General features: G+C 38.0%; 1 protein-coding gene across 2 annotated transcripts in view; it reads right to left on the bottom strand.

Moving 5' to 3' along the window:
* Window positions 1–4544: 4544 nt before the first annotated feature.
* LOC117298344 overlaps window positions 4545–16513 on the bottom strand; it is a 44885-nt gene continuing 32916 nt past the window's right edge. For both annotated transcript variants that reach the window (XM_033781550.1, XM_033781549.1), the window contains 14 exons: window positions 16035–16185; window positions 14795–14922; window positions 14043–14182; window positions 13309–13450; window positions 12201–12407; window positions 11265–11468; window positions 10315–10485; window positions 9398–10077; window positions 8856–9000; window positions 8012–8233; window positions 7325–7417; window positions 6568–6899; window positions 5775–5979; window positions 4545–5253 (listed from right to left, as the gene is read on the bottom strand). In XM_033781550.1, the coding sequence (XP_033637441.1) occupies window positions 4982–5253; window positions 5775–5979; window positions 6568–6899; window positions 7325–7417; window positions 8012–8233; window positions 8856–9000; window positions 9398–10077; window positions 10315–10485; window positions 11265–11468; window positions 12201–12407; window positions 13309–13450; window positions 14043–14182; window positions 14795–14922; window positions 16035–16185 (3092 nt within the window). In that variant the 3' untranslated portion in view covers window positions 4545–4981. The remainder of the gene's footprint in view (window positions 5254–5774; window positions 5980–6567; window positions 6900–7324; window positions 7418–8011; window positions 8234–8855; window positions 9001–9397; window positions 10078–10314; window positions 10486–11264; window positions 11469–12200; window positions 12408–13308; window positions 13451–14042; window positions 14183–14794; window positions 14923–16034; window positions 16186–16513) is intronic.

Genomic DNA, 16513 nt, shown 5'->3' with positions numbered 1-16513 from the left:
TGGTGTTACGACATGCAGCAAAGAAGTGGGTTGTTATTTCAAAAAAAAAAAAAATGTAAAGTGAAAGAAGAAGTTTAAATGCACTGAACACAATTTTTGATTCCTCCAAATAATTGTTGGCATAAAACCACTTTATTGTTGGGTAAAGAGCAACGGCGATATGTAAAAACCTTATGAGAAACGGCTACCTCTGAAGTAAACGCAGTTTTTGAGAAAGAGTTATTTTCACACTCAAAAATTAAATTACTTCAGGCCTGAAGTCCTTTTTTTGGCATCTGAAATCACACAAACTTGTGCTACAGGATTAGGTTTTTTTCTGCCAATATTCTCGTGTAATTTTGATGACGAATCTGGAGTTAAAATTTTCACAGATTTTTTATTTTATGCAATAGAATATACAAAGTGAGAATACTGGTCTTTGACAAAGGTGTCTAGTGCCTTTAAAGCCATTATACACTACCCATTATACAGAACCCCCCCCCCCCCCCCCCCCCAAAAAAAAAAAAAAAAAAAAGGTCACAGATTTACAAATAATTTACAGGGTTTACAGAAGGTAATGGTGAAAGACTTCTTCTGAAATATTAGTCCATGAAATGCTTTACTTTTTGAGAAAACATTAACACAATTTCAATTCTCGTACGCTAGAGTTACGGATTTATTTTAAACACATGTGATGACACGGCGAAACGTGCGGAAACAAGAGTGGGTTTTCCCGTTATTTTCTCCCGACTCCGATGACCGATTGAGCCTAAATTTTCACAGGTTTGTCAATTGATATAGCAGTTGTGATACACGAAGTGTGGGCCTTGGACAATACTGTTTACCGAAAGGGTCCAATGGCTTTAACCAAAATGTAATTATGACAGGAGGATTTATTATGTAAGTATATATTTAGATTTCACTAATAATAATTGTTAATTCTTAATTTGTATGTAAAATGTATATACGTTCACTTACTTATTTACTTCATACTTAAATAATAACTTATTTGTTCTCACTAATTACTGAACACGGTGAGAAGTATACTTGGCCATATAGAAAATTAATCAGTCTGATTAATTTTCCATAGGGCCAAGTATACTTACTTTTTTTATCAGGCTTACTTTTTTGCGTTTATCTGGTTTACTTCTTTATTCATAATCTTGTCTTTGCTTCTTTGCAATTCTGTTGTGTTTGTCTTGGTCAAATAACTGTTTAATTAACTAATTAATGTATTAATAAATAGTTCTAATAAATAGTTTACAGCACAAAGAAAACCAAGATACCTCAGTCACGCAACACACCTTTTTGTGAGTGACACAGCAATTTAAACAACAAATCTAAAAATGCCAACCCTGTAAAACTCAGGCTGTCATCAGGGTAAACTTTTATTCAAAAATTTGCATTTTAGATACTCAAGAACACAACTATTTTAATGAGTTGAGGCATTGCATGGTGAGGTATTAATATTTATATATTTGGTTTGCCGTAACACCACGTGTGTCTTTTTGCCATGTAGAGTTTGTTCTTAGAGAACTGTGCTTTATTCTACTACCGTGGAATACATTTATCGGATATTCGGGAGACTTCTCAGTTCTGAAAAGAACTGCTCTGCGTATTAACTCTGGTATATTACCTCTCCAAGAACTGACTCCGCGATAATGCAGTTAATTACGACCCTATAAGCTAAAGTAGTAGTCCCAGCCAACTTTCTACACCTTCCGCCCAGGTAGTAGTTAAAAAGCAGGACAGTTCTTTTCAAACTGAGAAGTCTCCCGAACACCCGAACAATCTACTCCGCTGTAGTAGAATAAAGCAAGCACTCTACCTGGCAAGTAGATACACACATGGTGTTACCGCAATACATAATCGTTTAGTTTTACCTCAAAAAAGCCATGACACTTAAATACTTCTATGTAAACTTTCCACCATGACCATTTTTATAACACGTAAAAGTCATCTCTAAATCTGTGAGCATCTGTACTTTTCAATCTTACCATGAATGCCGTACACCATGTCCGTATCAAACTCCGTGTCAATGTACTGTTGATTCATAATTGATGATTCACGGGCTCATTCGCTCGCACACTTTTCTAGAAATGTAATTATTCATTCCATGAACATGGACAATTTATGTCCAGACAGTTCAAGCTGTCAATAATATATCATCTTATGATAGGATGTGTTTGCAGCAATTATGTTCTCAATCACGAATAAACAAATTAATCACCAAGATTTGTGAATTGGCAATTCATTATTCTTGTTTAAAGGGGTTGTATACGTTTGGTAATTGAGGCCCACTGTTTGTTTTACTCCTATATAATTGTAGAAATGTACCAGCTCTCTAATCGGCCATTTATTCAAAAATTTGACTCCCATAAATGGCCGACCGTGTTAGTTCGCGACGTAAAATGAAAACCGTGCAATTTTGAGTGATACTTGTGTGGATTATTATATTCTACTTTTAAAACATCTTTCTAACTGTATGCATTTCATAACAAACGGTTTCAAAGGCTTTTCATAGACCAACTTGTCCGATCCAAGGCAACGTGTTCCTTTAAAAATCAGTGTAAAGAACTAGCCTGGCAAGTATGCAAAGGAAGACAATTCCAAAGAAATGGCGTCAGGAAATGATCTGTGGCCATAACAATATGGAAGAAGCTCATGTACTTTAAAGTTGAAAGCAACGACTGTTCAGATGAGCTTTAAGTCCGAGTACATAGTGGAATAATGGTGAAAAAATGTACATATAAATTAGCATGATATTGACATAATTTGAGCTTTGAAAGTTAACAAAAAAAAATTAATAAATTGTATGAAAACTAACTGGGAGCCAAATGCATTTTCATTAGTACTGGTGTGATATAGTGAAAACGAGGCAAGCAAGAAACGAGTCGAAACGAGCAGCAGTGTTTTATACACGTTGAATTTTAGCGAGATCTTTATCAGGGTGTCCATACCAAAGAATATTGTCAGAGTATAGTACGTAGCTAAATGCAGATACATGTAGCGGCGAATCTGTGCTATTTTTCTGATAGCCATGAGAGGACGTCCTTTGCAAACATTATCAGCATGTTAACTCACGCACAATGGAGAATCCATAATGTTGGACTACGTTTGAATTATGAGAGCTACTCCTTATATCACCATATGTTATCACAAAGTGCCATGAAAGGTGCTGTGGCGCAATATGCTGCCAATCAAACCAAGAACACCAGCAGGGCGAACCCCTGCTCTTTTCGATAAGTGCACTGGGGTTATTTCAAGTGCAGTACGGAATGAACGAGACCAACGGCTTTATGTCCCATCCGAAGGACGAAGCATCATGGTTAAATGTATTGTGTTACGACCGGGAGTCGAACCCACTCACTGCTGATCAGAGACACAATAGTTTGAGTCCGATGCTCTTAACAGCTCGGCCACGACACACCATCGAGGTAGATGTTAACAAAGGAGGCATCAACGAAAACATAATTGTTTGCAGATATTTATGTACATTGTACATGTTCGCGAATAAGATGCACATAGTTAAAACAAGTTATATCATACATGGCGATAAAACACGATGTACACAGGTTATAGTTTGTGTTCAAAACACGGTAGTTTTTTTAGTTTATTGATACAAAATACAAAAACAAGAAATAACAATCGATTATGAAAAATATTAACAATTATTTTTTCAAATAAAACGTTTTTAGAAATAGTAAATTTAATGGACGGATTTAGCAAACAGTTTACTTTAAAGTAAATTTGCATTATGATTGCCCGTTGTCAGTGACATTCACTCTGTGCGTATAGGAAGTGGAAAGTATTAGAATTGAATTTTAATTGATGATGAGAACAATAAATGTTTCTTCTTTTTTCAAAATATTAAAATCTGGGTAACTTCAACAATTATCACACAAACAAAGTCCGGAAGTGGCGCACCCAAAAGAAATGGTTAGACTTGATTCAAGTCCCATTCTCGGCGAGAGGTTCCTAAAGCATATCCCCCGCAAAAATGTAGCTATGTTGTCCCGAGAATGGACCACCACTCGCGGCGCGGCACAGGTTTGGGGGAGTTTTCTTTTGCCTCATGGCCTGGGTATTAATTTCAAAAAATGGCTAACGGCATTTGCCAACTAGAGGTGTCTGTACGCATGCCCGACTGTAGGCCTAATTAGCATATTGGACTGACATCTTATAACTATCTAAAGCTATAACACCATGAAAGCTGCATACCCAGGTACCAAAACAAAATAGGCCTACTTAAAGGCAGTGGACACTTTTGGTAATATTGTCATAGACAAGCCTTCACAGTTAGTGTATCTCAACATATGCATAAAATAACAAACCTGTGAAAATTTGAGCTCAATCTGTCAGCGAACTTGCAAGATAATAATGAAAGAAAAAAACACCCTTGTTACACGAAGTTGTGTGCGTTTAGATGGTTGATTTCGAGACCTCAAGTTCTAAATCTGAGGTCTCGAAATCAAATTGGTGGAAAATTACTTCTTTCTCGAAAACTATGGCACTTCAGAAGGAGCCGTTTCTCATAATGTTTTATACCATCAACCTCTCCCCATTACTCATCACCAAGAAAGGTTTTTGCTAATAATTATTTTGAGTAATTACCAATAGTGTCAAGTGCCTTTAATCAATCAAGGCACTTTATCTTGGGTTGTAATACTTTATGTACAGTCAATTTCTGGCAAGAACTTTACAGTAGTGCCGGTTTTGTTATAACCATTTGAAGTTATCGTCCCATCCCCTATATCAATGATGACTGAATGCGGAAAAAAGTCAAGAACATTTCTGGAAAGTTGCATAATCTGAACGTGCATAAAGAATACAACTCTGTAAAACGCATTTTATAACCATGTTTTATTTGCAAAAAATTGTTTTGCATCCTAGCGTTCAAAATGACTTGCCTAACCATGCTAACCAAGGGGGCAAGGTTTTAGCATTGTGGAAATACAAAATATATATTTTAGTTCACATTTCAAAGTCATAGTTGATTTAATCATCCATGGTTGATCACCACGTTCACTGTCTGTGGTAACCCTGCTGCGTTGATAGCCGTGACTGTTATGTAGTAGTCTGTGTGCGGAACCAGCGGTGATACACGCATACCAGTATGCATTGTCTCTACCCACTGCATGACGTCACTTCCGCCTAAGATGGTACCGAGAGAGACTTCAAAGAACATTGGAGAGGAGGAGACGAACAAACCGTCCCAGCTCAAATCAACCAAGGTGCCATTTCCCTCCCATGTTGTATTCAGAAAATTTGAACCTGTAATAGTAAAAGCACATTGGCTTACTTGGCATATTATTTGGCTTGCTTGGCTACTTTAAGAACAACATACAAATTGTACAGTAAGAACACATCATAACAGTGGTAAAAAAAAAGGCAATACATTAAATATCGTTAAAAATGCAAAAATAAAATGGTGAAAATACATCTTTTAATTATCGGAAGTATAGCATTTACGTACAAAATAATAAATACAATAGGGGACTCTCAGAGGACGCTTGGTGGCAGCAGACTTACAAGGTAAAATCCATTGTTCCTGGTAATGTGCACGGCTCAGAACTACGTAAACAATACACACTTATCTATTAAGTCTGCTGCCACCTAGCGTTCCAATTCTCCCATTCCAGACACAAACAGAAGCATTCAAGTGTATTGACACATTGCTTTGAGAAAAACAATTGTTTGCAGTGAAATTAAATAAGAAACATTGTATAAAATGCAAACTCAATTCAAATCTCTGCTCAGCAAATTTACAAAATGGGAGAGCACTGCATACATACCCTGGCTGGTAGGTCTTGAGGTCTCAACTGTGAAATTCTTAGTGATAGCCTGGCTGATCAAATCCGCATGATTGACAGCTCTGACAGACAGGCTATACGTTGCGTCATCCTCCAGGGTAAGATCTGACCAATTCAGATGCTCTTCCGATGCAGAGCCACATCGTGTCCAAGGAGATGTAGAGTAACTTGGTCCAGTGAGACGGCACTGAAATGTTGAAAAAGGACTCGTGATCAAAAAAGTTATAAATGTGGTTTTCTTTTGATAAGTTTCTCGTGTAATGTCGCTGAAGAACCACAAAACAATCAAATCATGAATACAAAATGTTCATTACAGCAGCAAAATCAAATTAAAGGCAGTGGACACTATTGGTAGTTGTCAAAGACCAGTCTTCCCACTTGGTGTATCTCAACATAAGCATAAAATAACAAACCTGTGAAAATTTGAGCTCAATCGGTCGTCTAAGTTGCAAGATAATAATATAAGAAAAAACACCCGAAGTTGTGTGCTTTCAGACCCTTGATTTCGTGACCTCAAATTCTAAATCTGAGGTCTCGAAATCAAATTCGTGGAAAATTACTTTCTTTCTTGAAAGCTTCGTCACTTCAGAGGGAGCCGTTTCTCACCATGTTTTATACTGTCAATCTCTCCCCATTTAACTCGTTACCAAGTGAGGTTTTATGCTAATAATTATTTTGAGTAATTACCAATAGTGTCCGCTGCCTTTAATCTATCTGAGGTAGTTATAATTATGTACCCAAATAGTTTTCTTCAGCCACATCAGTGCTTACTCACCTGGTAAAATTGTATGCCAAATGGGTCCGTGAATCCTTCCCATGATGCTTTGAGGGAACTATTTTGTGACTGGTACTCGTCGAGCGTTGCATACGCTGTATCGGACACAGCTTTTACTTTGACGACGGCTGCCAGTGAAAGTGGCGGTTCTGTTACTATGGTAACGCCGTCAGATGATTTCCACGATGACCTCCCGTCATTGTTGAAGCATTTAACTGTAGCAAATAATTTCTGACCTTCGACCATGACGCCAGAGAGATCTGCAATGACCTTTGACTCTGAATCGGGTGAAACTGTGCTAGGTATGACGTCATCAAGCCCTGGTTCTAAACCTGATAAGGAAAATGTTTCAGTCGTTTTTTTAATGCAAGTTCGCCCTAAGCAAGGCTTAAGCCACTCTAGTTAAGGGGCTACATGAGTAAATGAATAAACATGAAAAATAACTCAGGACAGTCGGAGGCAGGAATTGATATTCCTCTCAAAACAATCTAGATTGTAGGATAGGGGGAAAAAAACATCCACCAGGCAAGGAGTTCCAGAGATGCAGTACCTCAAACTTTTTGGAGTGAAAAAATTCTTCAAATCATATTCACAAGGTGGGCTATTTAGTTATTGGTAATTAAAGTTCTATTGGGATTTCTGTGAAACTGTTAGCCAACCAAAAAGGACACCAAGTAGTCACTACAAAAAGAACATAATTGCAACTCAAGAGTAACATTTTCAAGCAAGCATTGGTTCAATTATAATCTTATCTTACCAATAGCCCATTCACAGTAATCAACTCCACTTTCTGGATCAGAGGCGGACCAACTGATTGAGACAGATTTGTCATCTGAACTGAAGTCAATATCTATAAATGAAACAAACCGCATTAATTATTTTTGTTAAATAAAATTCAATACAATACAATACAATTAATCTGAGCCTTATTTTCTTCACTTGTGTCTGATTTAAAGGTACTGTATACTATTGGTAATTACTCAAAATAGTTGTTAACATAAAAGCATACTTGGTAAACGAGCAATGGAGAGCTGTTGATAGTATAAAACATTGTGGGGAAAGGCTTCTCTGAAGTAACGTCGTTTTTTGAGAAAGAGGACATTTCTCACTCAAACATAAAAATACTACAATTTCCTCAACGGGTGTACTTTGCCCTTTCAAAACAAAAACGAGGCACACAGGCTTGCAATTCAGTCCAAATTTTAACAGATGTATCATTTTATGTGTATGTTCGGATACACCAAGTAAAAATACTGGTCGCTGACAATTACCAAGTGCCCAGTGCCTTCAATATTGTACTAACTGCTCCGTCAACAGTGACTATTGTTGACTATAGTATAAATACAAACATATGCTGACACCCTACCGTTGGTTTCAACTGGTAGCGCAACAGTTCTTAACGACTATTTAGAGTTTTCTACGAAAGTTGTCAGTATGTACTTACCATCTTCACTTCCTCCATCTAGAACTGAATGGATAATGGGAGCTGTCAGGTCAATTAATACAGGGTCAGAGGTCACAACGGATATAAGGTCAGCAGCATTCTTTGCCGTCACCGTGACGTAGACAAAGGAACCGTGAGACATGGTGAGCTCGGTATTGATAGCATTGGTTTGGGTTCCAACGGACTTGAAGTTCTTTAATTGGGTGCCACCAGAACTGGTTCCTGGAGACATGACAAATAGCGTATGGTTAAGACTGGAGTAAGACTGGATCAGATAAAGAGCTAATGGGAACCTAGATTTATTTAATAGGGAGGTTTCGCACGCGAAGGGGTACGCAAACGCATACGTTTAGCTACATGTAACGTATTTACGTCTAGCAAGCAGGATATCAGTGTCGTCCGCACGTAAAGCGGATGGCGAGTAGCGTATGACGTCATAACAATGACGTATTGGCCGCACAAACCGTGTCCATTCGCATGCGAAACATCCCTTATATAGTACACAAATGATGATAGTGATATCGTTCTGGAGGTCTGCTGCATGGGTCTTTAAAAGTTTCACTCTAGCCAAAATCCCGGGATATTTTTTTTTTAAAACCAGACAGAAACAAACATTTTTGCTGGTGCATGCACACGTGTTGAACATAATCACTATTGTTGTATAGCCAGTTCATAATGCCCACTGTGTTTCGTTTAAATCATCTGGATAATCGCTACTTTCGGGTCGGAAACAAAAACTATTCGATACAAAATTATGAGAGTTTTCTCATTTTGTCCATAGTCTAGCAATAAAAAGGGTAACAAGGAGCTCTAGTAATTTTTTTTTTTTAATTACTGAACTTACCGATGGCCCAATTATAGTCAATGATTGGACTCTCTGGATCTATGAAATGCCACGTGGCCTGGAGTGATGACCAATTGTGGATAAACTGTGTATGGACATCGACTGATCCCTGACCAGTGCTCGGCTCAGTGGTTATTAGTGTCACCTAGAATTGACAAACGATAAGATGTAAATAAACAAAAACGAATGTTTTAACAGATCTACAAATTTAACTGTCTGAAGCCCGGTTCATATTTCCTGCAAATGCGAATGCGATACGAATACTGACGTAACAAAAATCGCAATAAATAGTTTGCGTCCGTTAAAATGTGTTCAACCCCTGCAAAAACATACCGCAAGTCTATACAACACTTAAGTTACCCTGTAGTTTTGTGAACAATGTCATCACTTTTGGTTACAAACTGTGGATTTCAAGTAATTGGTAGAGGGGGGGGGGTAAATGACAATGTGAATTTCTGATCAAACCAAATTACGTTAACATTCAATTAGTATTTTTTAAATGTGTCGTTAACTTGATAGATTCTCTGTTTCAACTCTCGTACCTGAATATTGTCAAGTAGAATTCCATTCGATCGCCCCACTGATGATATTCTCAACCTTGAGAGAGCTTCGCTGGCTGTGAAATAAAACCTCTGTTCATGCCATTGTATGGACGACAGACTCTGATTAGAGTGACTACCAGCTGGGCGGCTGTACAACCTGAAGACACGGTTTAATCCTGGTGCTGCAATGCGACCTTCCTGGTTTAACAGAGGCTCATGAGACGGGACAATGTGACTAGTAAAGAAGAGAACCCGGTAGTGGCTTCCAGGGGTCGAGTTGAAAGTTTGTGAGATCGATCCGTGTAACGATAAGAAGGAACGTCCGTCACGAGCAACCTTCTTCCCATGAGTGATCACAGTGAGTTGGGTATTAGAGCCAACTTCCCATGGCGTTAATTCATCCTGTGAACTTTCAGAGTCTTCTTCAGAGTTTGCTGTGGATTCAACAGGTGATTCTGTCGTCAAAGCAAGTGACGAGTTGTCATAAAGCTCGGACTCATCTTGTGTCGTGGAATCAACTGCAGGAGAATCTGTCGTCAAAGCAGGTGACGAGTTGTCATTTAGCTCGGCTTCATCTTCTGTCGTGGAATCAGGTACATGAGACTCTGTCGTCAAAGCAGGTGACGAGTTGTCAGTTAACTCAGCCTCGGTCGTCTGCGTTGACATCGGTTCCTGAATATCTGCATAAGAGCATAAAAAGGAGTTAATACAAAATTAAGGTCCAAATAACACTAAAATTTTACGCACAAACAAACTGTGTGAAAGGTTCTTCTGCAAGTTAGAGGAGAAAACTCGTTCACATTGGAATGTATATCACTTTTTTATTATTTAAACAATTATACAGCAAATGAAGTTTTGCCTTTTTTTGTGTGTGAAATATTTGGGCTCTACTTTGTAAAGTAGGTTTCATGACGTACCTGGTTCATGTTGTCCTTCAAATGATGGATTTACGATGAGATTATCTCCAGAGTGGATGCAATTCTGCGGCTCTGGAGGAGTGACGTCAACTACAACTCCATCAGAGAAGACTTGCTCTGACGCTAAACCAGCTGCATCAATGGCTGACACAATGGAATAGTACCTAATACCTAAGAACAAGGACCAAATGAAAGTCCTATCATGATTTAAGTTTTGATCGTGATCAACAATGATCCGTTAAAATTCATTCTGGTCAATGATATTAAATTAAAACTTGAGTAATATCTATTATTTCTGTGCACATTCAATGATAATGACCAAAATATTCATGATTATTTATATTTTGACAAATAAAGTACAACATTCATAGAGCTGATTAAGCACAAATGTAGCTAGGCACATCAAAATTATGCTGAGCAGAATAAGGTTACCAGCGATACTACGGTGTCACATTTGTGTACATTTGTGGCTGGTATCCTGCTCTTATTGGCAAAAGCAGAAAATTAAGCAATATGTTCTGTCTAAGTATAGCTCTATGAAATTGGGTCTTCAGTGATGCAGGAAATACCCATACAAGGACAAGACCCAAATGAAAATTGAATCAAATTTTGTCAACGACAGCTTTGTAGTAACACTACATGTTATAGAGTAATAAATATTGCAAAGTAGAAAATATGATTTAATAGATGTTAAATGTGCATCGGGGATAAAGAAATGAAATTAAATGAATGAATGAATAAATGAAAGAATATTCATTTTACACTGATGGCTGTTAGCACTGCATACTCAGTACTTACCCGAGTCCTGTGACAAAATCACAGGCATATTACTCGGCTGGAAATTCGAACCCACGACCTTTGCAAATCTTGAGCAGTGTCTTACCAACTAGAAAATGATATTGCAGAACTTTGATCACATTTAACATCAGTCATAATTAAGGAAGACTTACCTCCTGTGAGAGGAACTTCAAGCGTCGTCGATGCTGATAACTGCATACCAACATCGGTACATTGGAGGACATTATCATCAGTAGAGTCAGGAGTTCGTCCCACACACCACTCATAGTGGTCAATGTAGGACTCCAGGTCTGTAAAGCCGTGCCATGAGGCTGAGATCAATGTACTAGAGTTCTGGTATTCTACATCATGCAGATCTAATAAGAGAAGAATGCAGGCTTTGAATGAGCTATTCCGGGAGTAAGATTTGAATAATAGTAGGCACAATGACTTGCTTATGGTCACAATGTACCGCTTACATTTTAATTCCTTTGACTATGTAGACAGTTGCTATGTCAAATGGTTCGGGGCAAGCTTTTGTATAGCAACCTCCAGGATGAGCAAACCCTGGTTCCATTATGCCATACACATCCATTCAGAATTGTGTATGTGAATTCATCACCGTCTCTTACATAACTAAGCAAAAGCTTGCCCCTAACATAGGCAACTGTCTCGATAGTCTGTTCAAAGTTAACTTGTGTTCAAGCACGTCATTAACCAGACAATATTTAAATCCAACAGACAAATGGTTTATTCTGTTTCAAAGAAGGTTCAAGGTTAATTTATTTCCACAGTTTGAAAAGCAAAGGGTAATTATCAATAGAAAAAGAAGTCATTATACAAAATGCAAAGTTTATGTTTCACAACGTAGGTTTAAAAAACTACATCGAGGGAAACATACTGCGGAGTATCCATTTAAGATGCAAAGTTTATCAAGTTAATGGTCTCCCTTGTGACATGCATAATATGTATCTAAAACTAAAAATAATGTTAAGTGGGTAGAAAGGGAAATATATAAAAACCATATACATTATAATAATAGCAGCGCACAAATTCAATAAGAATTGCACTTCTGGAAAAAAAAACCATGGAAGCATTTTACGTCATACCTATCCCATCAAACACCAGTCCAGCATCCGGTTTTCTCAGATCAACCACAAAGCCATCACTGCTTCTGAGTGTGCGCAGACCAGCTTTGTTTGTTGCCCGTACGTTGCTATAGTAACGGTGCCCACTCTGAAGACCAAGGCCAGTGAACTGTGTCCTCGGTTCACTCGATGGTAAGATTTTGGCGGCAAAGTGACTGACATCTTCACCTATAATAAAAAAAACAAAAAACATACTTAAACATAACATTTAAAATTTATAAGGCGCTATTCCACCAAGATCATTGCGCACTTGAAAGCAACTAACGTTGAAAAAGGGCTAGTCTTTAGAACTTTACGAAATTCAGATGAAGTAACAGATTAATGGCAGTAAGGAGATTGTTCCAAATCATGGGCCCAGCCACACTGAAAGCTTTTTGACCTAGAACTTTGCTCGCTCGGGGAACATTCAAGCGAGTGATGTCGAGTGTGGACCGAAGAAATCGTGGAGGAGTGTAAATATGACAGTAAAGTGGAAATATATTGAGGTGTAGTTTTGTTCAAGCATTTTAAACTAGAAGATAAATTTTAAAATGGATTCGTTTTCTAATTGGTAGCCAATGAAGTTCATTAAGTGATGGGGTACTATGTTCTCTCAAGGGTGTGGACATAATTATTCAACGAGCTGCACTATTCTGGTAATTTACTAATAAATTTGGTTGACACGAACAAAGATCATTTTCATTTTATCTTTTTCAAATCTCTTGATCTCTGACAGAGGATGTGATTAAAAATGATTGATTCAGAGCACAAACAGGCCACACAAATTTCAGGAACATTCTTTTGAAGGATTCAAAGAAAATGCAAGAGCCCTTATCTAAAAAAAAAAAACCTTAAAACGGTCCTCTTACTGAAATACCTTGTTTGATTGTATTAGTCATTATTCTGATTTTGACGGGGGTCTCCATTTAAGAAGCTTGCCTTCAGGAGACCTCCCCACTTAATCTATAACTAAGTTTGTCTTCTCCTGTGATGTTAAATTTTGTCATTTTAAATGATTGAGTGAAAATAAATTGAACTATGAACTATGAACTATGACCCAGCTGCTACTAATGTGTCTTAATAGTTATACCTCCTTTGAATGTGCTGAGTGATACCTCATAGTGTGATATCTCGTCGTCTCGAAACACTCCCTCCCAAGAGACGTACAGAGTCTCAGGATCGTTGAGATAGTCGGTATCCGCCGTAGACTGTTCGGTTGCTAGATCCTTTATCTGAAAGGTAACGTTGAGTTCACATAATAATATATCAAATTTAACGTTTTAAGAACCACTCTTCCAAGCATCAAGATTAAAAAGTCTAGGTCATTGAAGACATAAGGATGAATAATAACAGCACTGGTAAAATAAAACGCCTAGGATCACTGATTTACACAAAATGTTCACAGTGTAATGATGATTAGAGTAGAAAACATCCCTTGAAATATTTCTGTCTGAAATTTCAGATGTGATGAGTAATAAATAAAACTAAGTTCCCGTTTGGAGTTAAAAGCTCAATGAGCGTGTTATCGGGGTTTCACTATCTTCTCGTTTATACCCAGATGGCCGAACGATCTCAAACTTCTACAGGGTTGTCGGTTTATGTTGATGTCGGATTACATAAAGTGCTTACACTGCCAGCAACTGTTTTGTGAGCAAAACAAAACAAGTATGTAATCCCTTTTAAAAAATCAAAGCTATCTACCCATCTTCCTAGCATCAATATTCTAGATCAAAGTCTAGATCATTGAATACATAAAGATGAATCATTAAAAGGAGACAAAAATACTTGCAAGTTAAAAAAACTAAACTCTATTGCTAAGCTTACCTTTGTTCCTCTGACTTTTGAGATTTCTGGAGCCTCGATATCTGGCGTAACACCATCTGATCTAAACACGGCGTACGAGGTGTCACTGTACCAGGCCCGGACGTAAAAATGATACCTCAATCCAGCTGTCAGAGTCCGGTCTGAAACAATAAACAGCAAACATTTATAACGCACTGCTTATAACCATGTTGAGATGCTCATGGCACATCAGTAGAGGGATCTGGGGTCGATTTCACCAAGAACTTAAGGTTCCCTTTGAAGTAACGTTTTAGCTTTTGAGGAACATGTTATTTCTCACTCAAATAATAAAAGACTTCAGCTCAAGCCTGCTATGCATCTGAAAGCACATCAAGTAATGCAACAAGGGTGTTTTCTTCGATAAACAATGGGAGACTTTCTGGGACGATAGAGGGCAGCAGACTTACCGGGTAAATCCATTGTTCTCAGAATTATGCGCATGTTCAGAACTACGTAAACAATGGAAATTTACCCGGTATGTCTGCTGCCGCCTAGCGTTGGAAAGTCTCCTATTGAGCCCAACTTTTGACATGTTTGTTGGTATATGCATATGTGAGAATACCAAGAGCGAATACTGGTATTTGGCAGTTACCAAACGTGTCCAGTGCCTTTAAACTGGATAATAACTGTACATAATAGCCAAACCGTCAAGCACTCATCTCCATCGCTTATTCAGTAATACCACATAAGCCTATAAGGGTACAAGAGATGTCGAACGTCGCACCTTCATTTACCTTTATCGAGTGTAAAGATGGTATGATTTTCCTGTCCAATGTCAAACCAAACCCTTTCATTGGCTGAATCGAATACCCCTGTGGGCTCAACATCTGTTGACGAGTCGTCCCCAATACTCCATTCATACCTTCAACCAAATTAGAATAAAACGATTCCGGATTATTGTACCCTTTGGAATGCAACTGTGGTAGAATTAGAACTCTCCAGGTTGGCTCAGTGGTTTCTTTTGTGTTTCTAACTAACTGTGATCCCAGCTCGAAGCCTTGTATGTGGATTGAGTTTCTGTCCCTACCCGATTGTATAAATGTTCCCCTTCTTCCAGAACTTAAAACATTCATTCCTTTGTCATCTTTTTTAAATAAAAGTCTTCATATCTTCTTGACTTTCGTTGCAGTGTCTTTTGGTGTTATTGTGGTGCAAAGCACAGGGTAAAACTGGTTAATTAAGAAAACAAATTAAAACAGTGGAGCACTAATGTTAAAGTTCCTTGCGATTGCCAATCCTTGCCAGTCAGGCTTCGAAGGACTGGGCCCAATTTCACAGTGCTGCTTATAAATAAGCAGAAAATAATTCCTTAGCAAATTTCTGCTTAGCAGAAATGAGCAGAATACAAGTCACAATTGGTGCATGTGACAAAGTATTTTGACTAGTAACCCTGTTCTGGTAAGCATAATTTGTTTTATGCTTAGCCACCTTTTGTGCTTAAACAGCCCTGTGAAACTGGACCCTGGTGACTATGTCCTGATTGTGGGACCAGACTCTACTCTGAAATATGATAAGGTATTTTTTTATTTGATGGAACGATATTTTTGTTTGGCAAACTGACTTCTTTGCTACCCCTTTAAAGGCACTGTACATGTTTGGTAATTGTCAAAGACCAGTGTTCTCACTTGGTGTATTCCATCATACGCATAAAATAACAAGCCTGTGAAAATTTGGGCTCAATCGGTCATTGAAGTTGCGAGAAAATGGTGAAAGAAAACACACCCTTGTTGGACGAATTTATGTGCTTTCAGATAGGAATAAAAGACGAAGTCTTTTATTATTTTAGTGAGAAATTACCTCTTTCTCAAAAACTATGTTACTTCCAGAGGGAGTCGTTTCCCTCAATGTTTCATACTATCAACAGCTCCCCAATGCTCGTTACCAAGTCAGTTTTTAAGTTAATGTTTGTTTTGAGTAATTACCAAACGTGTACCTTCCCTTTAATAGACTTAGCAGATATACTTTTACACTTACCAATTGATACTCAGTCCTTTCAGCTGACTGACCCGCCATGCAGCAGCCATCATATACTGAGTAGGAGTGCCATCAACATCAATCAAGTTATCGATATCGACAAAGTTCAGATCAATAACGTCTAGTACCTCGATCTCGGTATTAGGGTTGTCTTTATGGATACCACAAAGAGAAAAACAATGAACGGTTTTGTTTTCTTGAACGAAAACAGCACCGATTGATCTTTGCTGAAATGTTGTTTCAAATGCTTGTAATCATTAAGGAAATTGAGTTCACGCTCACACGTGAGTTAACACAATTTTGTTTGTTTAATATAATTCTCAGGCGCTTTTTAGAGGGATACGTCATCACTAATATTACGTCATTTTGGAGCTCCGTTTTGTATTAGCCCCATTTATTGCAGCTTTGAGCTTAGCTTACAACAATGCAAACTCCCACACACGATTCTAAGGTACTGTCATTTTGACGCACGCTGTCAA

This window comes from Asterias rubens, chromosome 13 (genome assembly GCF_902459465.1).
Source record: "Asterias rubens chromosome 13, eAstRub1.3, whole genome shotgun sequence".
Classification (NCBI taxonomy): domain Eukaryota; kingdom Metazoa; phylum Echinodermata; class Asteroidea; order Forcipulatida; family Asteriidae; genus Asterias; species Asterias rubens.
This window is presented reverse-complemented; position numbering and strand designations above follow the sequence as displayed.